This window comes from Podarcis muralis, chromosome 13, assembly GCF_964188315.1.
Source record: "Podarcis muralis chromosome 13, rPodMur119.hap1.1, whole genome shotgun sequence".
NCBI lineage: Eukaryota > Metazoa > Chordata > Lepidosauria > Squamata > Lacertidae > Podarcis > Podarcis muralis.
Window position 1 is genome coordinate 37,758,060 of NC_135667.1, and position 25,498 is coordinate 37,783,557.

General features: G+C 46.8%; 2 protein-coding genes across 4 annotated transcripts in view; both read left to right on the plus strand.

Annotated features, from left to right (window-relative positions):
- TRPM4 (transient receptor potential cation channel subfamily M member 4) overlaps positions 1-1,865 on the plus strand; it is a 54,382-nt gene extending 52,517 nt beyond the window's left edge. The window contains exon 25 of the mRNA XM_028702716.2: positions 764-1,865. Coding sequence (XP_028558549.2) covers positions 764-768 — 5 coding nt within the window. The 3' untranslated portion in view covers positions 769-1,865. The remainder of the gene's footprint in view (positions 1-763) is intronic.
- A 2,814-nt stretch (positions 1,866-4,679) lies between these two features.
- Positions 4,680-25,268, plus strand: PNKP (polynucleotide kinase 3'-phosphatase). Of its 3 annotated transcripts, none has more exons than XM_028702098.2 (17): positions 4,680-4,788; positions 5,487-5,626; positions 8,228-8,274; positions 8,416-8,868; positions 9,782-9,861; positions 11,822-11,879; positions 12,004-12,111; positions 13,349-13,420; positions 14,057-14,105; positions 15,370-15,440; positions 17,758-17,850; positions 19,973-20,069; positions 22,208-22,269; positions 22,402-22,511; positions 22,616-22,703; positions 24,011-24,072; positions 24,899-25,268. In XM_028702098.2, coding segments are annotated over exons 1-17 (1,713 nt in total). In that variant the 5' UTR covers positions 4,680-4,786; the 3' UTR covers positions 25,020-25,268. The 3 variants fall into 3 exon arrangements, with proteins under 3 accessions (XP_028557931.2, XP_028557932.2, XP_077773545.1); XM_028702099.2 differs by having other exon boundaries at positions 4,747-4,968; XM_077917419.1 differs by lacking the exon at positions 17,758-17,850 and having other exon boundaries at positions 4,747-4,968.
- Positions 25,269-25,498: the final 230 nt, after the last annotated feature.

The following is a 25,498-nucleotide window of genomic DNA, read 5'->3' on the forward strand; positions in this document are numbered from 1 at the left end:
GTAGACCTGTGCTTGGTGCCTATTGGCTAGCACTCGTGACATTACGAACACACCTCTCCAACAACTACCACTGCCATCCCCCCAGCTGTCGTGGAGTTTTGCAGCTGGTTTAAAATGCTCTTAATACTCTTTGATACAAGTGGAAGGATAACTACACATAGATGCATAGAAGCATCTTTCTGTCTCTTTCTTTCTTTTAAATATGGTCAGTCTTGGAGGGTTAAGACTTTCTGTGCCAAAAGCCAAAGCAGACAGTTTGCCCAGCAGACGCAGAAAGCAACTGCTGCTTAAATGTAAATTTGTATCCAGGCTATGTACGCTCAATCAGCAGTTGCTGTGCCCTGGAAGCACATCAACTACGTTCTAGTCAGACTATTGTATTGTTCTTCAGAAGGGAGCTCAGGGAAAAAGCCTAGTCCTGCTGTTTTGCAGCAAAATCCGGTTGTGCACAGCACTGATTGCCTGGCGGCTGTGACGTCACAGTCCCATCCATCCTTCCATCCTTTACAACATTTTAGGACTTGTTTGTGCATTTAGTTATTTTTTTAGATGCACCAAGGTGAACATGTCTGATGCTTAAAAAAGCAAAACAGAACAGCTTGCCGGACGGTGGCAAGACATAATAATGGAATCAGTGTTTAAACCACTATCTGCCATTTGAAAGTGAAGACAGCTGGGAGCTATTCTAACCCTGCAGCAGCAGAATAAAAAACTGCAGCCACATCACAATTAGAAATTCACATGCTGCTTTCTTTCCTTGCAGCCTAAAATTCTCCATGGAACCTCCAAGAAGAATCAGCCCTTTTACCTGAAGAGAGGTGAATTGCTCAGAACACTTGTCACTCACAGAACTCCAGGCATATTTGCCTGGGGCCTGGGTGAAGTGGGCAGAGCCTTGGCTACCAGAGGCTTTGCCACAGATGATGGAGAAACTTGAAATTTACCAGTGTCCCGGGCAGTCTACCTGTCAACGTTTACAGTGAAATAGAAGATAGCTCAGAACCAACACCCACTTTCACTTGAAAACATTGCTATAGACTATCTACACACCCGTAACCTCTCAGACATGCTAAGGTTCTTGAATCGACAATTCTTGTTTCTGTTGAACCATTCAGGACTTCTTCCACTCAGCTTGAAGAACTTAACTAGGAGACTGTGGAGAGAGAGAGAGATGCTTCAGATTTCAAGTTGGTCATGAACTTGGCCTGTTTCAGTTTTTAATTTCTATTTCTGCAAATGGGGAAAAGAATGACCTACCTCTCAGGGTCGCTGTGAGAATGAATGATACATGGACAGTAAAAAGAAACCTCTGCAAGATGAAAGTGCAATAGACTAGATTATAATTATATTTTACATGCAGGCCAGAACATCAATCAGCTGCTGACTCCTTTGGCTAGATTTTTTTTTAATGACATGCTCTTTATCCTTGTGTGTAATTAACAAGGGTGGGTAGGACAATTGGATTGTTGTTTTCATTATTAAAAAATAAAATACTTGCATTATGCTTCTGGAAGACAAGTTCCCATTCAGAGAGAATGATTATGGCAATGTGTCCTTCAGATTACAGAAAAAGAATGTTTTCCTGTATGTTTTGATTTTTGAATGGTCTTCCTCCATGAACGAAAACTGTTAAGAGAGCCAGATTCACCCCCCATCAAAAATGCAGTTTTCATTGTCCAAGAATTACTACTTTTTCTAGTTCTGCTAGAGAAGTATTGTGCAGCGGTGTTTGATCGTTCTCAGGACTGCAGCAAATAACAGAAGGAAACTGCTGTGCTCTTTCATAGATTTTGATATTTTGTAATAGATTTAAATGCATTTGATAAAAAAAAAATAGTGTCAATAAAACATGTTCTAGAAGCCTATGTTAGAACCTGAGTTCTTGACAATCATCATGGTAAACTTCACCGAAGTCTAAAAAGAAAAGGCTTTCGCCTTCCCAAACATGGGGCAAAATCAGTGAAAAGAGAGAAATAAAGTCTGCTTCTACCGTCAGAATTCTCAGTTTGTGAACCGCACCCTCCTCTGCTGTTGGAGATTTCTGGTGTCTCTTTGCACCCTGTCATATGCTCTATTAATCTGTCGTTTTTCTTTTGTTAAAGAAAAATATGTCTGATCTACTGTAGGCAGCCTTAGGCGCCATATGCACTTCATGTTGGGTGCATGTTTACACGGTGTGCCCTAGAAACAAGATTCACTCACCCACTCAAGAAGATTTCACTTCCAGAAATGCTGGAGAGGGAATTAAATCCCAAGGTATTTCGATATTAGCACATTGGAGACTGTGTACATAGCCAGGCATTTTAAGCACATGACTCCGCTCCCTCCCCCCCAAACCACGACACGCTGGTCATCATATAACGCTGGATAAATTATATGGAAATATATTTTGGAAATGACTTTTGGAGGGTCCATGAACCTGGAAGGGAACTTTACCCTATGGCTGTCCCCGCCATTAGGCAGAGTGAAGCAGCAGCTCCAAAGCTGTGTCCCTCAAGGCTCCTTGTCGACTTACATTCTCCTGCGCTCCTACCAGGGTAATGATGACTGGTTGTTGCTGTGCTGTCTTGCCTTTTTGCATCGGCTCTCAGTACGTTTCCAAGCACAATTCAAAGTGTTGGTGCTGACCTTTAAAGCCCTAAACAGCCTTGGCCCAGTATACCTGAAGGAGTGTCTCCACCCACATCGTTCAGCCCGGACACTGAGGTCCAGCTCCGAGGGCCTTCTGGCGGTTCTCTCCCTGTGAGAAGTGAGGGTACAGGGAACCAGGCAGAGGGCCTTCTCGGTAGTGGCGCCCGCCCTGTGGAACACCCTCCCATCAGATGTCAAGGAACTAAACAACTCTCTGACTTTTGGAAGACATCTGAAGGCAGCCCTGTTTAGGCAAATTTTTAATGTTCGACGTTTTATTGTGTTTTTAATATTCTGTTGGGAGCGGCCTAGAGTGGCTGGGGAAACCCAGCCAGATGGACAGGGTATAAATATTATTATTATTATTATTATTATTATTATTATTATTATTATTATTATTTTCCCAACACATCACCGACAGCAATGCCATCAGGGTCAGGCCAGTCAGCGTAGCCCACGGACTCCAGCAGCCATCTTGCAAAAAAACACACATGTTGCTCTGCTCATGGGATGCTTGCCAGCCGCTGCCGTATTATTAAAGCATTTCCTTGAGCCAAGTAGGTGTCAGGCAGAACAGCAGGTGAGCATGACCATCAAGGAGTTGGGAGGATGGAGCTGTGTGGGTTATGTAGCTTGATGGAGTCAGTGTGAATGTCAAATGCAGATAGCCCAGCTGGCTTCCGCATGTGACATGGAGGGAGGGCACCTTTTTGCCTTGGGTAGCAAAAAAAAAAAAAGGGGGGGGGGGAGGAAGGCCTGGTCCTGTTTTGCCCTGTGCTTTTGCAGCATCTTTGTTGGCTCCATACAGAATAACTCCTTTTCTTGTTTCCCAGGGGGTGCTTTCTTGGTCTCATAATATTGTTGTTGTTTAGTCGTTTAGTCGTGTCCGACTCTTCGTGACCCCATGGATCAGAGCACGCCAGGCACTTCTGTCTTCCACTGCCTCCCGCAGTTTGGTCAAACTCATTCTGGTAGCTTCGAGAACACTGCCCAACCATCTCGTCCTCTGTTGTCCCCTTCTCCTTGTCCCCTCAATCTTTCCCTACATCAGGGTCTTTTCCAGGGAGTCTTCTCTTCTCATGAGGTGGCCAAAGTATTGGAGCCTCAGCTTCAGGATGTGTCCTTCCAGTGAGCACTCAGGGCTGATTTCCTTAAGAATTGAGAGGTTTGCTCTTCTTGCAGTCCATGGGACTCTCAAGAGTCTCCTCCAGCACCATAATTCAAAAGCATCCATTATTCGGCGATCAGCCTTCTTTATGGTCCAGCTCTCACTTCCATACATCACTACTGGGAAAACCATAGCTTTAACTATACGAACTATTTTGGTAAGGTGATGTCTCTGCTTTAGGGATCCTATTAAGAGGCTGCTTTTGCATTCTGACACTTCCATTGGTCTTTCTGAGGGGTGCAGAGGAAGCAAGGCACAGCAAACTGGACTAAATAAGCACAATAACAGTAACAACCAACGGATGCTATTTTGCCAGTCAGCCCCTTCCACCGGAGCAGATTCCACCTGGGGAAGAAGAGAGGAGAGAGGCTGCCCTAGACTCGACCTCGGAACGCGTTCGCAACGGTCAGCGCTCAGGGACGGACCGCTTTCTGCAGAGCGCTCGCTTGGAAGCACCGTCTCTCGTTCCAAACCATAGAGATAGGAAAAGTATAGAGTAATGCGCACCGCCAGCGAGCTGTCGGATTGGTTTGGAATATTTCCGCGTTGCCTCGCTAAGGTAACTTTCGCTGCTGGCTAACTTAAGCTGTGCTTCTTGATGAAAAAAAGAAACCTTCCAACCACAACGGTGCCAAGGAAGGATAGCAGCCTCACGGAGCCTTGCACCGCCGTTCTAGCAGTGAATATCATTCTCATTTCCAATTCCACCCTGAGAGATGACAAACGATAGAGCGGCGCCGCTTTCTGCGCCCAAGAGAGAAACCCGGCTTTTAAAAAAACCAAAAACTCAAAACGAAACCCGAGAGTTCACGCTTCATGTGACTCTATATTTTCCTGTCTCTATTCCCCGTAGCGCGTGCTTTGCGGATCAGGGCAACTTCCTGCCTCGACTTCAGCTGCCCGGGCTTGGATACACTTCCGGTTAGGCCACCAGAAAAGGCGTCATAGCCCTCCTTCAGACTTCCTGCCTAGGGACGAGCTTGCTGAATGTGGGTCCTCGTTTCTTCTGCTGCGCGTAGCAACAGCAGTGGGGGGGTCTTGCTCTTTCCACGCAGGAGGGCCAGCTCCTCTGTCTGGACAGGAGGACCCCCTGAGAAATACAAACCTAAATTCTCCTTCCTTTCTTTTTTGTACCAGCTTATATTTGTGAAAGAGACAGGCATTTTGAGGTACCTGCTGTTTCAGATGCATTACAGAGGGGTGCAGTTTTGCTCCTTGTGAGAAATGGTCTCCTTCCTCAACAAACATCGCATACAGAAAGACACCCAGCAGAGATGATGCGGTTTATGTTCCTCTCCTCTAAACTCTGCCACTCCCCAAAGTTAACTATAGCTTCTCTCATGACTATGGGATTCAGATATTTGATTTCCCCTCCTTATTGGCCCTTTTAGAGCAATTTTCACAAGCCAACCCTTGTTTTCATTTCACCAATCTCTCTCACCTTCTCAAAACAATATATGATTTCTAACATAGCCCTCCCATTCGGAGTTCAGGAGCCAAGTGGAACACATTTCTTTTCGGGTGGTATCTCTTATCTCTTGGAAAATAGGAAACTTTTACCCCCCCCCTCAAATTATGGATAAACCATTGAGAATTGGGAAGATTTGTGAGAGTCTTCTAAGCTTTTTTTAAAAAAAACACACAAAGAAACAAGCAAACCCCCCAAACCATTCTTTTTCATCCACAGGCTGCCCAGTGCCATGCGGTGCCTCCTCGTCAGCCAAGACAAGCGACATGATCCAGTTCTTCTGCCTGATGGTGTGACTGTGGTTCTGGGCAGGGGACCTGAGACACTCGTCACCGATAAAAAATGCTCCCGGACACAAGGTGAGTGATTTTTCTCTTGTTAGGAATTTTTCTTTTCCTGCTAGTACAATCCCCTCCAATCATTGTGCTTGGTCTAATGTTGAACTTTCTGGGATTCTTTGTACAGCATTCGACAGATTGTTCCTTCCTGTTCATCCCCTTGATTGGGTCACTCTCAGGGGGCACAACCTTCCAAGTTCCGCATGTCAGCAGTGGGCAGGGCCAGATGCAGAAACAGATGCAGCAACAAATATGAATTTTAACCAGGTATAATTGGCTGGTTTGCATGCAGGCTCACACTCCTCAATGCAGGGAAGCAAGAGGCCTTGTTGAGATTTGAAGGACACATTCCAGCCAGGCAAACAGCAGTAGGCCTGGTGAGATGTGTGGCCTGAAGAGAGAGAGAAAAAATATTTAGGCTTCTGGTATATGACTAACTCAAGTGACCCTATAGCCTACACCAGACATGTTCAACTGGTCGACCGTGATCGACAGGTAGATCCCCTGGTGATTCTGGTCGATCGCGGGATCCTTATCAATCGCAAGCTTAGAAAAACTTCAGAATGAATGTTTCCACCCACCTCACTCTGTTCCTCTGTCGCACCAAGTGGCCAGAGTTCGGTGTTTTATCATTGCAGTGCGGAATACGGCGACTGATTTAGTGCTGTGTGCATTTGTTATTGGTGGAGTGTGAGGTGAGCGAGTATTTCATTCTCCCTTAAAAAAAGCTCAACAACTCTGGTCACCCCCCAAAAAAGCTCAAGAGGTCTGGTCTCCCCAAAGAAAGCTCAACAATTCTGGTCAATCCTCAATGACAATTGGTAGATCACTGCCAGTTTTTTTACATTGGGAGTAGATCACAGTCTCTTGGGACTTGGACGGGCCTGGCCTACACTCCTTTATTAGTAATCCTCTACTTTCCTGGAACTCCTCCAAGGGAAGTTATGTGTTTTTTCCTTTTTGTTCTGCCTGACTGCACCCCATGGGTTTAATGTCTGCTGCTCTGCGGGAGCCACAGAACGAAAACAGAACTAAGTGCAGATACGGATGACAAATCTGAGCACTTCCTGGGGGGAGAAGTAGTTGCAAAAGTTTCCAGGCATCAGGAACTACAGAGAGCCAGTGTGGTGTAAATGTCCACCATGCTGGACAGGTCAAGGAGACTTGGGCTCAAATCCCTGCTGGGCCAGTCATTAACTTTCCTGCCTAGAACTTGCCTTACTTGGTTGTGAAATTAAAATGGAGGTGGTGGAGATGTGAAATCCACATATTCTACCTTGAGCACCCTTGAGGGAAAAGCTGGATGCAAGTGAGATCAATACCTACTCCTTCCTTTGCAGCTTCTAGAAATGCTACTTTCCCTGATGCCTGTGCATGCCTTTCCAGCCACTGGGGCCGGCCCTGTCATTGGGCAAAGCGAGCCAGAAGGCGGAGCAGCAATAGCACTTTCCCCACCACCATATATAAAGAGTGAATATAGAATTCAGCAGAGAAATAGAATACAATAATCTTGAATTATTTCTGCTTTCTACCTATTTTAATTTCCCTCTGGTTTCTTGATACAGTGGTACCTTGGTTCTCGAATGGCTTGGCTCTCGAATGCTGCAAACCCAGAAATAAGTGTTCCGGTTTGTGAATGTTTTTTGGAAGCCGAACGTCCGACGCAGCTTTCACTTGAGTGCAGGAAGCTCCTGCAGCCAATGGGAAGCCACGCCTTAGTTTTCGTACCTTTTTGGGAGTCAAACTGACTCCTGGAATGGATTAAGTTTGACAACCAAGGTACCACTGTACTGCTTTTTTTATTATTACTTCCTCCATTTTCTCTTTCCTCCTTTCGCCTTTCTTCCTCTCCCTCCCCACCCACCCATAACTCCTAAAAAGAAAAAGCCCAGCCCCACCAATTCCAGTTCTGATTTAGTCTTGTGTTTTGATGAATACATGGCAAAATATTGCTCAAAAAAAGATATGCTAATATGCCTAGATTAAAATGTGAAGTACTGGATGGAAGGAAAATTAGTAAGGAAAGATAATAAGAATATATAGATGATTTGAGAAGGTTGTAGAATGCAACGATTATTGTAAAAAGGGGCGAGCCAGGGCTGCCCCGACCTTAAGAGCTCCTAGTAAGCCCGCCCCTAGCGCCAGCCGATTGGCTGGCGCTGAGGGTGATGAATATTAATGAGACTAGGGAATCCCTGAGACTCGCGGGGCTGGCGCCAGCCCCGTGAAATTGTAGACGGGGGCGTGAGCCCGCAACTCCCCCCCCCCTCTTTAATCCGGGAGTGGCTTTGTAGAATGCAACTATTATTGTAAATTGTATAATGTGGAGGAAATCGAGTGGGGGCGGAGGGAAGTGGGAGGAAGGAGAAAAGAATAATATGATGGATTGAGGAAATAGAAATGTAAATGTATGGGGGGATGGGGAGGAAATGGTGTTGGCTTTGGTACATCTGTATTGTAAAGTAATATGTGAAAACCAATAATAATAATAATAATTTCTTTTTCAAAAAAATAATAATGATTTGGTCTTGTGAATGAATGATTCCATGTGTGAAATCTGGGTCTTCTGGATATGCCTTGCGGGTGTAACCAGCCCTGTTTTCTCTTCCTGTTTCCTCGCAGTGGAGTTGCTGGCCAATTATGCCTATAGATCCGTCCGAGTCACACAGGTAAGACGGGGAGAGTCCAGATTGTCCCAGTTCCGAGCCTTGTGTGCTCGTACGGGAGCCTTGTTTCCCTAGGAGGGTGAAGCAGCTGCTTCTGGGCGTCTGGTCGCACTCGGGCCCCCTAATGTATTGGTGTATTGACAGCGAGGGGTGAACCCCACGTCGGTGGAGGAGATACACCTGCGTTGTGGAGACAGCACCACGCTCCAGGAGGGAGAGACGCTGTGCTTGGTGAATGGGCTGTATCCCTACCGCATCCGTTTCGAGGAAGACTCTCGCTCCCCGAAGAAAACCCTGCTGGAGTTCTTCAGTCCCCGGCGCCCCCTGAAAAAAGAGGAGGATGGCAAGGCCCAGCCAGCCAAGCGCCCCAAGACCTCCTCGCCTTCTGAGGACGAGGAAGACAGTGACGACGTCGACCCCTCGGTGGCCGAGAAATTGAAGCAGCTGCAGGAGACTGCAGCGCAAGCCCAGCGGGCGCAGAGCCAGACTCCCCGGCAGCTGCAGCTCTCGCATCTGGCTCCCCAGCCGCACGACTCCTGGGAGGACCATGGCAAGCTCCTGGTCTTCACAAAGAAAGGGGTGGTGCCCAGTGCCAAAGTAAGTCCTATAGCTTTCAGCGGGAGCTGGCATTGCTTCTTGTGGGCTGTGTTAGAGTGTGTTAGCTGAGGCTGGTGGGAATTGTAGTCCAAAACACCAGGTGGCAGGAGGCTGCTTTGGGAAAACGTTCTGGTTCCATCTTGCGCCCCACCCTGTCCCCTTCTTTAATGTAAGAAGGGCAAATTTTGGCATCAGTTGCCTGGAACTGTGGGCCGAAAGCCAGCTTAAAATAATTAAAACATCAGAAAATGGTAAAACGGGATAAATAACCAGCGCTGAATAAAACTCAACTCTCTGTCAAATTAACTCTTTAATTGTTAACATTGAGGTCTGTTTATTGCATTTTGTAGCTTATTCTTTTTGCCATAAGATTCTTTGGGTACTTTTTTTTTTTTTAGAAAGACATGATACAAATGTATTAAGTAAAATGTCTACAGGACATCATCTGGGCAGGTTGGGCAATACAGTGGTACCTCGGGTTAAGTACTTAATTCTTTCTGGAGGTCTGTTCTTAACCTGAAACAGTTCTTAACCTGAAGCACCACTTTAGCTAAAAATGGGACCTCCTGCTGCTGCTGCGCCACCGGAGCACGATTTCTGTTCTCATCCTGAAGCAAAGTTCTTAACCCGAGGTACTATTTCTGGGTTAGCAGAGTCTGTAACCTGAAGCGTATGTAACCTGAAGCGTATGTAACCCGAGGTACCACTGTATACTCTTCAACCAGGCCTTTGTTTAATTAATATTCTCCAGCCCTTAAAACGTGGTGTCCTGTGCAGGCTCACCTGAGAGATCTCAGTAGGGCTACTCAAAACCAGGAAGTGGGGAAGCAATGTTGCTTTGGGGGATAGTTGGAAGTTGAGGCTTGACACCAGCCTAGGTGATCCTTGGCCCTCTTTCTGCCTCTCTGCCCAGGTTGCAGGTTTCGATCTGGACGGGACCATCATCACCACGCAGTCTGGGAAGGTGTTTCCTACGAGCCCCGATGACTGGAGGTGAGTGTGGGGCGAAATACCAGGGAGGCGGGGGAGGGGAGGGAATTATGGGCGGCCAGCGTGGTCCATGGCAAAACCTGTGTTGATCTAGGTGCAGAGAGGCCCGAGTTCAAATCTCCCCACAACCATGAAGCTCATTCTGTCAGCCCAGTGCACCTCCCAACAATTAATGTGTGGGTCAGGCATTGGGGGGGGGGGGGGAGTCACCACATATGCCACCATGGGCTGCTTGGAGGAAAGACAGGAGGGGGAGTAATAAAAGTGAGACTGTGACCTAGTGGTTAGAGCACTGGGCTTGGACAAGGGAGACCTGGGTTCGTTTCTTTATTTTATTCCATTGCACAACATGTATATACCACTTTATTGTAATAAAACCTCAAAGTGGTTTATGAAAAGAAGCTCACACACACACACACACACACACACACTTCGTTTGGCCTACTTTACAGGGTTGCTGTAAGAATAAAGGGTGGGGAGGAAATCCGAGGACACCACCTTAATTTCTTTGGAGAAAGGGCAAGCTAAGGAATGTAATAAATAGAAAGCAGAATATTCCTACTCATATGGGGCAAAGTGAGAAGAGCTCCCTGGTTGTGGTTGTAATTCCTGCATTGCAGGGGGTTGGACTAGATGATCCTTGGGGTTCGCTTCCAACTCTACAATTCCTGTGATCCTATAAGAGTGACATCAGGCTTTTGTAGGACGAAGGCACTGAAACGGAGGCTTGTGCTGGTGTTTCAGGGTTGTGCTTTGCACTCTAATGTCATCCATAGCAACGTGCCATCAGCATTGGGATCAAACCTGGGCCTCCGGCTGTTTTTTTGGACTACAACTCCCATCATCCCTAGCTAGCAGGACAAGTGGTAAGGGATGATGGGAACTGTAGTCCAAAAACAGCTGGAGACCCAAGTTTGGGAAGCTCTTCTCTAGACGGAATTGGACTACAACTCCCATCATCCCTAAATGGCCAGGCTGGCTGAGGCTGATGGGAGTTGGTATCCATCAATACAGAACAACAAACCCCTGTGTTGCAAGCTTAACACAACAAACAATACATGCAACACGAAGACCAGTATACTAGATAGCACTGCAGTTCCTACTGCGTGATATACATGATTTAGTACAACAAAAACAGAATATGTACACTTGTAAATTCTCTAATATATTTGAAATCAAATGAGCACACATCTGTCAATCTTTGAAAGTCCGTGAAAGTATAATAAGTCTATAGTTGAAACAAAGTAATAGATGCTATCCTGTGGGCTAAGCGGTAAAACATTTTTAGGCATTCATGGTGCCGAAGTGTTGCTGTTGTTGTTTAGTCGTTTAGTCGTGTCCGACTCTTCGTGACCCCATGGACCAGAGCACGCCAGGCACTCCTGTCTTCCACTGCCTCCCGCAGTTTGGTCAAACTCACACTGGTAGCTTTGAGAACACTGTCCAACCATCTCGTCCTCTGTCATCCCCTTCTCCTTGTGCCCTCCATCTTTCCCAGCATCAGGGTCTTTTCCAGGGAGTCTTCTCTTCTCATGAGGTGGCCAAAGTATTGGAGCCTCAGCTTCACGATCTGTCCTTCCAGTGAGCACTCAGGACTGATTTCCTTAAGAATGGATAGGTTTGATCTTCTTGCAGTCCATGGGACTCTCAAGAGTCTCCTCCAGCACCATAATTCACTGTTCTGACTGTTTCGCTGGAATCTTCTTCAGTACAACCCATAGATTAGAAAAATGCACATGGAGCAGTCGTCACGAGGATATGCATCTATTACTTTGTTTTTGTTGTACAAAATCATGTATATCATGGAATAAGAATTGCAGTGCTATCTAGTATACTGGTCTTCGTGTTGCTTGAACTGTTTGTTGTGGGAGTTGGTATCCAGCAACCCCTGGGGCATCACAGGCTGCCTGGGTTAGGGAGAGCAGCACTTAGTCATTGCCCTTCACCCCTTTCTGTTTTGCAGAATCCTGTACCCCGAAGTTCCCCGCAAGCTGAAGCAGCTTCAGAGCGAGGGGTACAAGGTAATGCACCTTCTCCAAACCATGTTACTCGCTCCAGCTTCTCCTCTCCTCTCCTCTCCTCACCTCTGTGTTCTTCTCTCCTGCATCTCTGCCCTCTCTTCCCCACCCCTCCCCAACCGGGCAGGTTGTGATCTTTACCAACCAGATGGGCATCAGTCGCGGGCGCCTCAGGCCCGAAGTTTTCAAAGCCAAGGTGGAAGCAGTGGTGGAGCGGCTTGGCATCCCGCTGCAGGTGAGTCGGGGCAGGGAGGATTGTATATCTCCCAGAATGCTTTGCAAAAAGGAAGTTGCCCATTGTTCAGGGAAAGTTGAGTGGGTTTATATTTTGTGGTATAAATGCAACCTGCAGAATAGAAGAGGGTGGCTTTGTGTATGCGTGAGAGAGAGAAAGAGAAAGAATGGAAATGGTTTATTGAATATTTACAGATAAATTGCAAACAGATAGAAACATCAGCAGGATTATTGTAATAACCTGAAGTTTCATAAGTGTATATTTAAATTAGATAATTAAATGAACAAATTAAATGAATTTGGATATGCAGAAGATATTAAAAAAATTAATTTAAGGAACCGTAGAAAGAGGGTGGGGGGAAGGAAGTCAAATTTTGAAATGTTAAATTGATTGTAAAACTAATGAAACGTATAAACTCGAAAAGTATAAGTAAAAACTTTTAAGAGAGAGAGAGAAAGAGGAAATGAAGCTGAAAGAGTTAAAAGCAGGTGAAGGGCTTTGGGGGCTCCAAGGGCCTTGTGGGCAACTGCCCAGGGGCCACGTCCTAGCAGTAGACAGGGATGAAGTTAATCCACACGCATACATGCATCCACATGCTCTCCCCAACATTCACAGAGCAGCCATTGAATCGTAGAATTGTAGAGTTGGAAGAGACCATGAGGGTCATCTAGTCCAACTCCCTGCGATGCAGGAATCTTTTCCCATGGTGGGGCTCGAACCCACAACAATTAAGAGTCTCATGTTCTACCAGCTGAGCTATCTATTTAAACCTCCTCTCGCCCAGCGCACTCTCTCTCTCTTTCTCTCTTTCTCTCTTGCCCTCTCCTCCCTAATCTCTCTCTTCTCTCCCCATCTCAGCACCCACTAATTTGCAATTAGGGGAGAAAAGATCTCATTCCCAAGCCTAAGTCCCTCAGTTGCTGTTCTATTGTAGTTTCCAGGGATTTGCAGCCATGCGCAAAGATCAAGGCGATGCAGAAATCGAAATGGTGAACTGTTCCCATTTCCCATTCTCCAGCCAGTTTTGTATATCTCGCCTCGTCCCCCATTGGGCACGGGATGGGACTCAGCCAAAGTTGCTGGTTGTCAGTAGAGACACCCCAGACTTTGGCCCAGAGATGTTTGATCAAGGAAGGGAAGAAGAGATTGAAAACCATATAAAAATAAAACGCCAGGATGTTTTTTATCTGGAAAAGGATGGGATAATCTCACCCTGCTGCCATCCTTCCCCTCCCAGGTCTTCGTGGCGACAGCTTCTGGCGTTTACCGCAAACCTGTCCTCGGCATGTGGGAGCACCTGTGCAAGAAGGTGACTTGAGATTTCATGCATTGTGACTTTGCTGTTAGTTTTATTTTCCGTACTCTGGTCATTTTGCATTGTGATTGGTTGGGAGCGAATTTTCCGTCATCCGCTTATTTTGGTTCCACCGTGCCTCATATTTCAAATACGTTGGTTGTTGAACGGCTTGGCTCCCGAACAAATCGGCTCCCAAATGCCACAAAGCCGGAAGTAAGTGTTCCAGTTTGCAAACGTTTTTGGGAAGCCAAACATCCAATGGGGCTTCTGCAGCTTCTGATTGAGTGCAGGAAGCTCCTGCAGCCAATCGGAAGCCGCACCTTGGTTTGCGAACGATCTCCCAGAACGGATTAAGTTCAACAACCAAGGTACCACTGTAGGTTGCTGAAGGTTACTTTAATCGGTTTAAGTTTTAAAGGTCGCATTTTTTCCAGTGTGGCTGGATCAGATTGTTACGGGGGTGGTCTTTGTTGTGGAATTTGTCATCCGCCTTGTGTATCGCAATGTGGAAAGGTAGCATACAAATTCGAAAGGAAAGGAAGAAGGTATAAGGGTGCAGAGGGTGGGAAGGAGAGAGAGAGAGAGGGAGAGATCTGTATCACTACAAGTCTTGACTTCCCACCCCTCATTCCCAAACTCTCTTCCAAGGCAAACGGTGGCCTAGAAGTCTCTTTGCAGCAAAGCGTCTATGTTGGAGGTGAGTCAAACACTCAACTGAGCTGGGAATCCTAAGAACGGGTGGCACTTAACAGGGAAATAGAGCGCAGAGGCTGCAGTGTTGCGCAGTTCCATTTCTTACTCTCTGCACAAGCCCATCCTTTCTCTCCGTCTTGTGCTCGCTTTATTTATTACATTTATACACCGTCTTCATCTTGCAAGGTCTCAACGTGGTGTGACTGGTTCCCCTCCTCCTCCTCCCCATCACAACCCTGCGAGGTAAAAGGTAAAGGGACCCCTGACCATTAGGTCCAGCCATGGCTGACTCTGGGGTTGCAGCGCTCATCTCGTTTTATTGGCCGAGGGAGCCGGCGTACAGCTTCCGGGTCATGTGGCCAGCATGACTAAGCCGCTTCTGGCAAACCAGAGCAGCGCACGGAAACGCCGTTTACCTTCCCGCCAGAGCGGTACCTATTTATCTACTTGCACTTTGACGTGCTTTCGAACTGCTAGGTTGGCAGGAGCAGGGACCCAGCAACGGGAGCTCACCCCGTCGCGGGGATTCGAACCGCTGACCTTCTGATTGGCAAGCCCTAGGCTCTGTGGTTTAACCCACAGCGCCACCCGCGTCCCACCCTGCGAGGTGGGTTAGGCTAAGAGACGGGGGCTGCCCCAAGGTCACCCATGGCAGAGCGGGGATTCGAACCCTGGTCTCCCAGGCCCTAGTCCAACACTCTTAACCGTTTCGCCACACTGGCAATTCATAGGCAACCCGGAGAGCAAGAACATGCAGAGGGCCACATGAAATTAGGCCGAGGGCCACACTCCCCACTCCAATGCTATGTGATGCTAATCACAGTACAGTGGTACCTCGGGTTAAATACTTAATTCGTTCTGGAGGTCCGTTCTTAACCTGAAACTATTCTTAACCTGAAGCACCACTTTAGCTAAAGGGGCCTCCCCTGCTGCTGCACCGCGGAAGCACGATTTCTGTTCTCATCCTGAAGCAGTTCTTAACCCAAGGTACTATTTCTGGGTTAGCGGAGTCTGTAACCTGAAGCATATGTAACTTGAGGTACCACTGTATAATGAGAGAATGGGTGCAATTTGCTTAGTACCTTCATTTGGTGGGAGTGAGGAACAATTTCAGGCTTGTGCATCTTCACTGCAGGCAAAGTTGTTTCTGTGCTTCCCCTGCTCCGAATTTACATGCCCCAGTTGTGAGCGTTAGCAATGATCTGTTGAGTTTTCCACCTTGTGCTGCTGGTTGTGTTTTCATAGCTCCTTCCCCACCCCCTCCATAGATGCAGCTGGGCGACCACCAAACTGGGCCCCGGGACACAAGAAGAAGGATTTCTCATGCAGTGACCGCTTGGTATGGGATCAATTCTTCTCTTTCCTGTCTTCTCCTTCAGTTTCCCTTAACCACGAAACAGAAAATTTGGCCACCCTGGATTAAAGAACAGCTGCTCTGGTTTAGCACCCACTATTCCCCCTCTTCTCTTCCGCCAGGGTTTTTTTATTTATTTTAAAAAGAATTTACATACCACCGTTGATCTGCCGCAATATCAGGGCAGCGTGCAGAAATTAAACATCATTGAAACAAGTGTGTAATCATTAAACAGTGCAGAGCAGTCATTGCCATCAACCTGGTTGTCAGTGTTGCCTGAAGGGTCCCTACTGTTTTTACTTAGGCAAGATGTGATTGCTGTCATGGAAATGTTGTTCAGGACTGTATTTTGTGCCCAGGTAAATACTAGATACACAGAACTTGCCCTCTAGCATCCTTAGACGATCAGCATTCAGTCAAAAGCCAAGTTTCTAGCACTCATGGAATTCCTCCTTTATTTATTTTTTTAATTAAAAGCAAACTCTTTGTGTATTTAAAACATTTCTATCCCACCTCTCCTTCAAAAATTCAAGGTGGCAGGTTTTAATAGTCCTCCACTGATCCCACAGATAGTTTGGAAACCTGAAGGTGGAACCAGAATGCAGTTCTAGTTTGGATTTTGCCCCAATTCTATCCTCTGTGTTAGGCAAGTTGTATATCCACCCACCTAGTTACACAGCTAGTTTGCATGTTCTTTTACAGTTTTAAAATTGGCGAAGGTGGGAGGTAGTTGGAGGTCTTAGGTAGTGATGTTAAATTCTCGAGAATAATCTTTTGGAGAACAGTTTCAAGACTATTCTTGATTAATGGGAATATTAGAGAATTTTCATTTAAAACAGGAGAATATTCATTTTAATGCATTGAAAATTATATAATTAGTCAATATACATCTTTATTAATGGGTAAACTTGTTCAGATGGCAACCAAAAACTGTACAGATACTTTTATTTAATGGGGTAATGCAGTTAATTAACATTCTTTGATTTTTTTTTAACCAAACTTGAAATTGAAAATTCAGCGTGAATGACTCACGTTAATCACTAAGCCTGCCACTAACCATATATTTACCATCAACTTTGAATTCTAATTATGTTGTGTATATATGAAATGTAGCTTTTAAAGTGAAAGGAATATAAAAAAAAACTCAGGTCCACTACATGAATACGTTCTTTAACAAGCATATCTACATGGTACAGTATTTTCAGTGCAACACTAATAAAATCAATATAAAGTTTAAAATAAATGCTATTATTTCCAGACAATAGTGGGTTCTTACATTAGAATTTACAGTTTGTGGAGAATATTCTCTGGAGAATTTTCTAGCAGAGAATATTCTCACCTCACATCACTAGTCTTAGGAATGTTTTGGCCATGAGTAGGCAAACCTAGGCTCGGGGGCTGGATCCGGCCCAATCGCCTTCTAAATCCGGCCTGCGGACGATCCAGAAATCAGTGTGTTTTTACATGAGTAGAATGTGCCCTTTTATTTAAAATGCATCTCTGGGTTATTTGTGGGGTATAGGAATTCGTTCATTCCCCCCCCTTCAAAATATAGTCCGGCCCCCCACAAGGTCTGAGGGACGGTGGACCGGCCCCCAGCTGGAAAAGTTTGCTGACCCCTGGCTTTGGCTATTTGAGGAAGTGGTGCCTTGCAGTGAAGCGTTTGAGCTGGAAAAGGAAAAGGAAAAAAGTTGTACCAATGTGCTTTCTACACAAAAATCTGGGCTGGTAGCCCACATCAAGGACCTAGCAGCCAGCTACTAGCCAGCTGGCATACATGCGCTACTGCTGCCTTCGATAACCAGTTGTGCACCAGATGTTTTAGAAACACAAAAGATGTGTTTGATTTGTGTATGGTAAGGAACTCACGGGCCTGAGAATCTCTGCTTTCTCTTTTTGAAACGAGTTTCTAGCCCTCATGGTGCATAGGGGGGCGGGGCAGACCTGAAAATGTGTAGGCAGCGAAATCTTAGAAGTCAGCGGGGGAATAAGAAGGGAAGCAAAGGCAGAGCTTCAATGCCCTTTATCCCTTCCTGGTGGCGCACCTATCTGGAGTATTTTATCATTCTCCTCGTTCTCTCAATCCTAGACAGAGGATTTCAAATCCCTAGGCGAATTTGGAAGCAAATGACACAAGATGAACAGGCCGAGAAGCAAATTGCACGTACTGGGTGTACTTTTGTTGTGGCCACGGAGTGTGTGCGTTCTGGCTGCCAAGAGTACAAGTCGTTCTCATCAGCTCACACTTTTCCTTGGCTCCTTTCCCCACGTTAACAGCTCTCCCTTCTGCCCGTCCTCACAGTTCGCTCTGAATGCTGGGCTTCCCTTCCGCACCCCCGAAGTGTATTTCCTGGGCTGGAAAGAGCCGCCGTTTGCACTCCCCAACTTTGATCCGGTGAATGATTTCTCTTTAATTTCTTCTAGAGCTGGGCTCGCTTTTGGTTTCCGTTCATATAGAACCGGGTGTTGCCTTTTTGCATGCCATTAACTTGACTCTGAGAGGGACGCGGGTGGCGCTGTGGGTTAAACCACAGAGCCTAGGACTTGTTGATCAGAAGGTCGGCAGTTCGAATCCCCGCGAATCCCGTTGCTCGGTCCCTGCTCCTGCCAACCTAGCAGTTCGAAAGCACGTCAAAGTGCAAGTAGATGGCGGGAAGGTAAACGGCGTTTCCGTGCGCTGCTCTGGTTTGCCAGAAGCGGCTTAGTCATGCTGCCCACATGACCCGGAAGCTGTATGCCTGCTCCTTCGGCCAATAAAGCGAGATGAGCGCTGCAACCCCAGAGTCGGCCACGACTGGACCTAATGGTCAGGGGTTCCTTTACCTTTACCTTTAATTTGAGTCTGAATTGATTTTAGAATGAATTGATTTTAGAATGTATTTCAATTAAATGATTATGATTTTATGTAAACTGTGTTATTTTTACTGTTGATAGCTGCTCTGAGCCTGGCTTCGGCTAGGGAAGGATATAAATATTATTATTATTATTATTTTGTGATCTGCAAAACGATCTTTGCAGCTTGGTATTTGGAGGAGGAGAGGGGGCTTTGGTGTCTGACCGAGAATGGGCTTCCCTAGGACCACCTAATGAGCTCATGGCAGAGGGTGAGATTCAAATTGGGGGATTTTGGATTCTCGCCAGCAGTCTCTTAGCCCTGGGATGGGGAAACCTCTGGCCCCTCTGCATATTATTGGACTCCAACCCCATCAGCCCCATCTAGTAGGGCCAGTCAATGGTCAGGAATGATAGCAGTTTAGTTCATCAACATCTGGAGGGCTACAGGCTCCAGCTCTAGGGCATCTTTGCTCAAAAATATGCCTGAACCCAGGTCCTCTTTATGGGGGACAAGTGGCGGGAGCAGGGGGAATGATTGCTGAACAAAAGATCACCTTTAATAAACCTCCAAAGTTACTGGAAAGGTTTGCCTGTTGCTGCTTGTGGTTCCCCACTTCCAAGATTTGTGGGAAGCTGAAGGCAAAAAAAGTGTTGCATGCCAGCATGTTCTCTGCCTACTCAGAAGACCGTTTAAAAAAGGAAAGCCATGTGGGTGGCAGGACCAGAACTTGATCCTAAACTGTGGCTGAGCGCTGGGCTTGCCTGCTAGTCAGTTAAGCAGCTTTTGAGTCAGCAACTGTGATTTATTTATTTTTTGCTCAGAAATCCTGCACGTAGTCACCTGGCTATTCATGCAGAGTTTTACAGTCGCATTATTTTAGCACCTATTCCAATTCAGAGTGTGCATTTCCCCCCTTTTCTCTGCCCCCACTGAAATTGAGCCCGGCGAGATCTACAAAAGCAGAGAGTTTAATAGGCACAGCTGACAGACGCGCCGAACACTATTACCTACAATGCCTGAGTCTCTGTGTCTGTTACCGTATTTTTCGCTCTATAAGACGCACTTTTTCCCTCCTAAAAAGTAAGGGGAAATGTGTGTGCATCTTATAGAGTGAATGCAGTCTGCGCGGCTATCCCAGAAGCGAGAACAGCGAGAGGGATCGCTGCGCAGTGCTCCCTCTTGCTGTTCTAGCTTCTGGCTTAGCTGCGTGAAGCCTCTTCAGGGCACGGGGAGCCTTCATCCCGCTGCCCTGAGGAGGCTTCGCGCTCCCTTTAAAGAGCGCACGGCTCTTGCTGGCTTTTGCGGAAGGTGGGGGAAGGGACAGAGGGCAGCCCCTCAGTCCTTTCCCCCACCACCTGGAAAAGCCCGCAAGAGCCACGCGGAGCGTGTGTGCGGTTCTTGGGGGCTTTTCCCTGAAGAGGGAGAAGGGCAGCCCGTCTGTGATGGACTGCCCTTCTCCGTCCTTGGGGAAAGGCTTGCAAGCGCCCCACACACACTCTACACGGCTTGTGAAAGGGAGCGCTGAGCAGAGCCTGGGATGCATACAGACTCTGTTCAGCATTCCCTTTAAAGATTTTTTTTTCTTGCATTCCCCCTCTAAAAACTAGGTGCGTCTTATGGTCAGGTGCGTCTTAAATATGGTATATTCATACATTTGCCATTATTGTCTCCTCTTACACAGCGAACACTGGACCCCAAGGCACGGCTGTACGATCCTCCAGATGCTTGCCTGACCTCGTCCTCCCCAGAGGTGGTTGTAGCTGTTGGCTTCCCTGCTGGTGAGTGGCCATTCACAGCTTCCTTATCCAAGCTTCGTTTTCCAAAACTTTGTGCAAAAGGTTCCTCCAGTCTCTGAAAGTGTTCATGGGCAACAGATGCCCTTCCCTGGGGAGTTTCCATGCGCTTCAATTCCCAACTGGAGTTTAGCTATTTTGCTAAACCCAGAACTGTTTGTCAGGCTTTTTCCTCCCTTGGTTAGTCAAAAGCAGGGGTCAGCAACCTTTTTCAGCCGTGGGCCGGTCCACCGTCCCTCAGACCTTGTGGGGGGCCAGACTATATTTTGAAAAAAAATATAAATGAATTCCTATGCCCCACAAATAACCCAGAGATGCATTTTAAATAAAAGGACACATTCTACTTGTGTACAAACACGCTGATTCCCGGACCGTCTGTGGGCTGGATTTAGAAGGTGATTGGGCCACATCCAGCCCCCAAGCCTTATGTTGCCTACCCCTGGTCAAAAGTCTGGGGGAATTAGGCTTGGAATGATGGGGCTGTGCTTTCACTAGAGAGGCTTATGCTACAGAGCAGGAGAATTGTGAAATAAGGCACGTTTCCCAAGAGCCCAATTGGATGTCAGGCTTCAGGGAACCAGCTTCCTCCCCCATGGCCATAGATAAGCAGAACAAAGGAAAAGGAGTCTTCTTACCAGTTGGAAACTTTAATAATCACAGCGAGAGAACAAAGAACACATCTCCTAGTAATGGCGGCGCTCTCAATTAAAGAGCCCAACCCTTTCGGTCCCTATGAACCTATGCCACTTCTATGTCTCGTAATCTGAGCTTGTCCCCTCTGTGCTTTCTGTTCTGCCACTTTCTGAGCCCTTCTCAACTTTGGGGAGGGCGGTGGAGAAATGCAGTCTAGAGACTGTGGATCTGTTAACCTTCTCCCTTCCAGTGTTTCTTCTCCCAGCTGCTCCCCACCCAGTATTTTCCAGCTTCTGCCTTCTGAACTATGCCCCTCTGCAAACCGTTGTTCCAAATCTATACTGTCCTGCTCCTGGGAAGATTCAGGATATGGGGCAGCAGCAGGGGGAGGGGGAGGCTCCTCCGTGCAGCCCTCCACAGCACAGTCCCTGACATTGGATCAGGCCCGTGGTCTACTTAGTCCAGCATCCTGCTCTCACAGTGGCCAACCCAGGTGCCTGCAGGAAACCCGCAAGCGGGACCTGAGCACAAGAGCAGCATTCTCCCCTCTGTAGTTTCTAGAAACTGGTATTCAGAAGCAAACTTCCCCTGACAACAGAAGCAGAACACTGGGTTAGTAGCCATTGGCGTCTGGCTTCTAACCAGAAGGTTGGTGGTTCGAGCCTAGCCAAGGACAACTTTCAGCAGGATTCCTGAATTGTAGGTGGTTGATGAACCTCAGGGTTACCTTCCAACTATACAATTCTAAAATTCTATAGCCTTTCACAAATTCATATTTTAAAGCCGTTCAAGTATGCACTTCTCTGAAAAGAGCAAGGTAGTTAAGGCTGAAGCTGTTTCTCTTTTCTTTGGTGGGCACTTCCAGTAGTCGTTAAGGCAGGGAAATTGGCTAGTTCAGAAAGAAAAGGAGGGCCTTGTGATGGGGATGTTGGGAGGACAATGAAGGGAGCTGAGTATCAAAGCTGTGTCTGCAACAGGGACCTTTGAGATGGATTCAAATATTTCTAGCAAAGTGTATGGTGCCACAACTGACGTTGGGTCAAAATGTCTGGGAAACGCTGCTCTACCCTGTTTTATCTTTTAACCAGAGTTCGAAACTCCCATTGCTCTCAGCGCATTTTGCGACAGGGAATTTCATTAGCGCGAGCAGTTTCTGAGCTCTGGGAGCAGTACTGCGCCTACGATTTCAGATTAAAACTGCAGAGTGGAAGGAAAGGAGGACCTTTTTCTGCCTCCCCACTTCCAGCCACTGGAGAAGAGACCCTCTTAAGAATATTAGGGGGGTGGGCAGGGGAAGCAGGACTAGATCATGTGAAAAAATGAACATATTTTAGCTGCAGTTCATTCATTTTTAGCTATGTATTGTTATAAAAAAGTGCGCCTGGCTGTTGCAGCCACAAGCTAGGCTTAAGGTGCCATTTAGCTCCTAGCTTTCATATCTCAGATTTTAACACTGCTTTTAACACCAATGTCTTCTTTTCTCGCTCCAGCTGGCAAGTCAACTTTTTTGAAGCGACACTTGGCCTCTGCTGGTTACGCCTATGCCAACCGTGTAAGTAGGAGACAGTGGCTGCCTGGGAGTAAGCCTTGAGGATGGCCCTGCCTGTCTTCTTCTTCCTCCTCCTCCTCCTCCTCCTCCTCCTCTCTTCTCTTGTAACCCATCTTCTCCCACTCCCCTTTACAGGACACTCTTGGCTCATGGCAGAAATGTGTGGCTACCTGCCAAGCAGCACTGCAGGCAGGGAAGAGCGTAATAGTGGACAACACCAATCCAGACCTGGAATCGAGATCCAGGTGAGGCTTCTCTGGTCACCAGATGTGATGATGTTGCTCTTCCAGCAGGCAGCAGGCTTCCAAAGTTCTCTGAAAAACCATTGTGCCTTTCCCCCCCACACCAGGTATATTGAGTGCGCCAAGGAAGCCGGCGTTCCCTGCCGCTGTTTCCTGTTCACTGCTTCGTTGGAACAAGCCAAGCACAACAACAGAGTGAGTAGCTTGTTAGGAAAGTTACCAAAAAGCTTCTGCCTCTTTTTCTCCAGAGGAGGGACCAGATCACCTGTTTGATCTCGTGTTCCCCACTCTTCTGCTTTCACCCCAGTTCTGGAGAAATAAATCAAGACTGCAAAAGGATTTCTCTTTCTCCATCTCTCTCTCTCTCTCTCTCTCTCGTATAGTCAGCCTTATCACTAGCCAAACTGTCAGGCTGCCCCTTCCCCGGGCTGGAGGTGATGCCTACTTCTCTGAGAGCTGTACCACAAAGTGACCCATGGGAGACCTTGGTTTGTTAGGGAGCCCTGAAACGAGCCACCTGTCTTTGGAGAAGTGCCCTGATGGACAGTATCAATAGTTTAGTAAATGAGAGCCCTGGGATTTAGGAGATATGGCTGGATTTGAGCCCGCTTTTCCAAATTGTTAAGGGTTGAGGCATCTGTGACCCTCGACGTAATGTCATGTGACATGGAGGGAGCACCCATTTCTGGCACATCACTGGCATGTGGTCCACTGCCAAAAGTTATTTCATCCCTGCTCTAACTCAGCAGCCTAAGACTGTGACGTGTACTTCTTCTGTTTATGAATAGCCTCTCTCAGAAGTGATGTACAGCATTCTTAACCCACAGTATCTTATAGAGTCGTACCTTGGTTCTCGAACGGAACCCGTTCTGGAAGTCCGTCCGACTTTTGAAAAGAAAAACGCGGCTTCCGATTGGCTGCAGGAGCTTCCTGGACTCAATTGGAAGCTGTGTTGGACGTTCAGCTTCTGAAAAACGTTCGCAAACTGGAACACTCACTTCCGGGTTTGCAGCACCCGGGAGCCAAAACATTCCGAGTCATAAGGCGTTTGAGAACCAAGGTACAACTGTAGCCGAAACTACTCTGAAAGTGAAGTCTGGATTTCTGTTTACTCTGATGTGTTGTGGGAGGGTTGGGACACATTTTAAATAGATTGCTACTTGACATGTGCCCCGAAGCTCCTGGAGTTTCCCTTTGTCTCTTTCCAGTTAGTGCTGCCTCCCCTGTGTTTTGTTTTGTTTTGTTTCCTTCTGTCTTTCTGTTGTGTCTAATCAAAGCACATCCTTCATGAACTTACCCAGTCCTCTTTGCTAGCTGTGTAGGCTGTTGGCCAGTGCAGATAAACTGTGTGCTGTGGGAAGCACTTCTGAAGTGGATCCTCCTCATTTCTTCATGCTCTGACACCAGCCAGCTTGCCCCCAAGGGGAACATCCCCATGTCTTGTTCAAATAAGCAGCCCCCAGAATGACTAGAGAGCAACCTCTTTTTCTTCTTCATTTCAGTTCCGGGAAATGACGGAAAAGGGGCATGTGCCCGTGAATGATATCGTCCTGAACAGCTATAAGTGAGTTTCTGAATTACTTATAGGAGGGAGGGAAGCTTGTGGTGGCATGGGGAGGGGAAAAGGGGGCAGCTCCTATGAAACTGATGAATCTTAAGCTTTGGGGGCCCTAATCCCAGTGGCCCCAGAAGCGACTTTAGGCCACGTTGCTTAACATTTCTAGTAGACCCAATCTGAGTCGCACAACTCAAATTGATTTTTTGTTGTATATTCTTCAGCAGTCCCAAAGTTTTGAGAGTCAGTAGCACAGATATTGTAAAGGTGTGGCGATCTGTCGTGGAACAACCCCATTGAAGAAGATAGCAGTGGTGGTTGCCCAGACCTCGTTGCTGGTTGCGAGGCCCCCCCCCAGTAACAGTTCAAGCTTCAGGGCCCCCCAAATGTAGGTCCGGCCACTGATGGGGAAGGCTGTTTCTGTACTGCCACCCTGATTTCTTTGGCAGCTAGCCATCACCCGCTAAAGAATGAAGCAGAATTGTACACTTGTGTTGAACAAACTACATTTTGTTGTGTTTGTTATGCACAAATATTGCATGTTCCCGTCACCCAGCTCTCACTTGGTAAAAACAAGCGAACTACTAGCTCTCAAGGTGGTTTGTGTAGAAACAAAGGGGAAATGGCCTGTTTTGAACTTCAACCCTGAGATGAACTGTGGGGGATTAGACCACTTCTCCCCACGTCCATTTTCATTTTTAAGTTTCGCCATGAAACACCCAAGTAAAAATATATGCACTTAACACTAACTTACTTCCAGAAAATAGGCTGAGGACTGAATAGGCTGCATCTCTGAAACATCACTTTAAACTGGCTCTCTCTCTCTCTCTGCTAGGAATAAGTTTGTTGAACCATCGTTGGACGAGGGTTTCTCTGAAATCCTCAAGATTCACTTTGTGCCTCAGTTTGCAGATTCTCAACTAGAGTCACTTTACCGGCAATTTTCTGAGGGATGACAGTGTCCTGCTATTTGCACCCATCTGACAGAGCCTTTTTTTCTGAAATGTACCTCTCTGTTGCCAAAGAAAGGTATACTTATAAAGTGTGATGGCTCCCCCTGCTGGTCAAAGGGGAACCTCGCTTTGGGCTGTAGAACGTCCTCAGGCTGTTTGAAAATGGGAGTGGAGACTATATAATAGGATTCCCTTTTCCCCTGTGAAAAGGCATTTTAGAAACCATGAGAAATAAAAGTTTTGGAACCCAAACAGTTGTCCTCTTATTTTTCAGGTGAGAGCTATAGATCTCTTTGTCACCCAAATAAAGCCAGAATGAGGAATTTACATTAAGACTTGTTTTTGGAAACAATTTTGCTCTTGGGCTAGCATGCCTAGAACTACAGGGAACAGTTGGAGAAGGATAAAAGACTGGTGACAAATTAGCTCTTGCTTTAGAAAAGCTCTAGTCTGGTTAGACTTATTCCCTGCCCCTCAGCAGA

Coding starts and splice junctions, on each gene's coding strand:
- PNKP (XM_028702099.2), top strand. CDS start 4,787: ATGTGGGTCCTCGTTTCTTCTGCTGCGCGTAGCAACAGCAGTGGGGGG. Junction 17,851..19,972: donor CACTCCCCAACTTTGATCCG/GTGAATGATTTC, acceptor CCTCTTACACAG/CGAACACTGGACCCCAAGGC. Junction 22,704..24,010: donor AAGCCAAGCACAACAACAGA/GTGAGTAGCTTG, acceptor TCTTCATTTCAG/TTCCGGGAAATGACGGAAAA.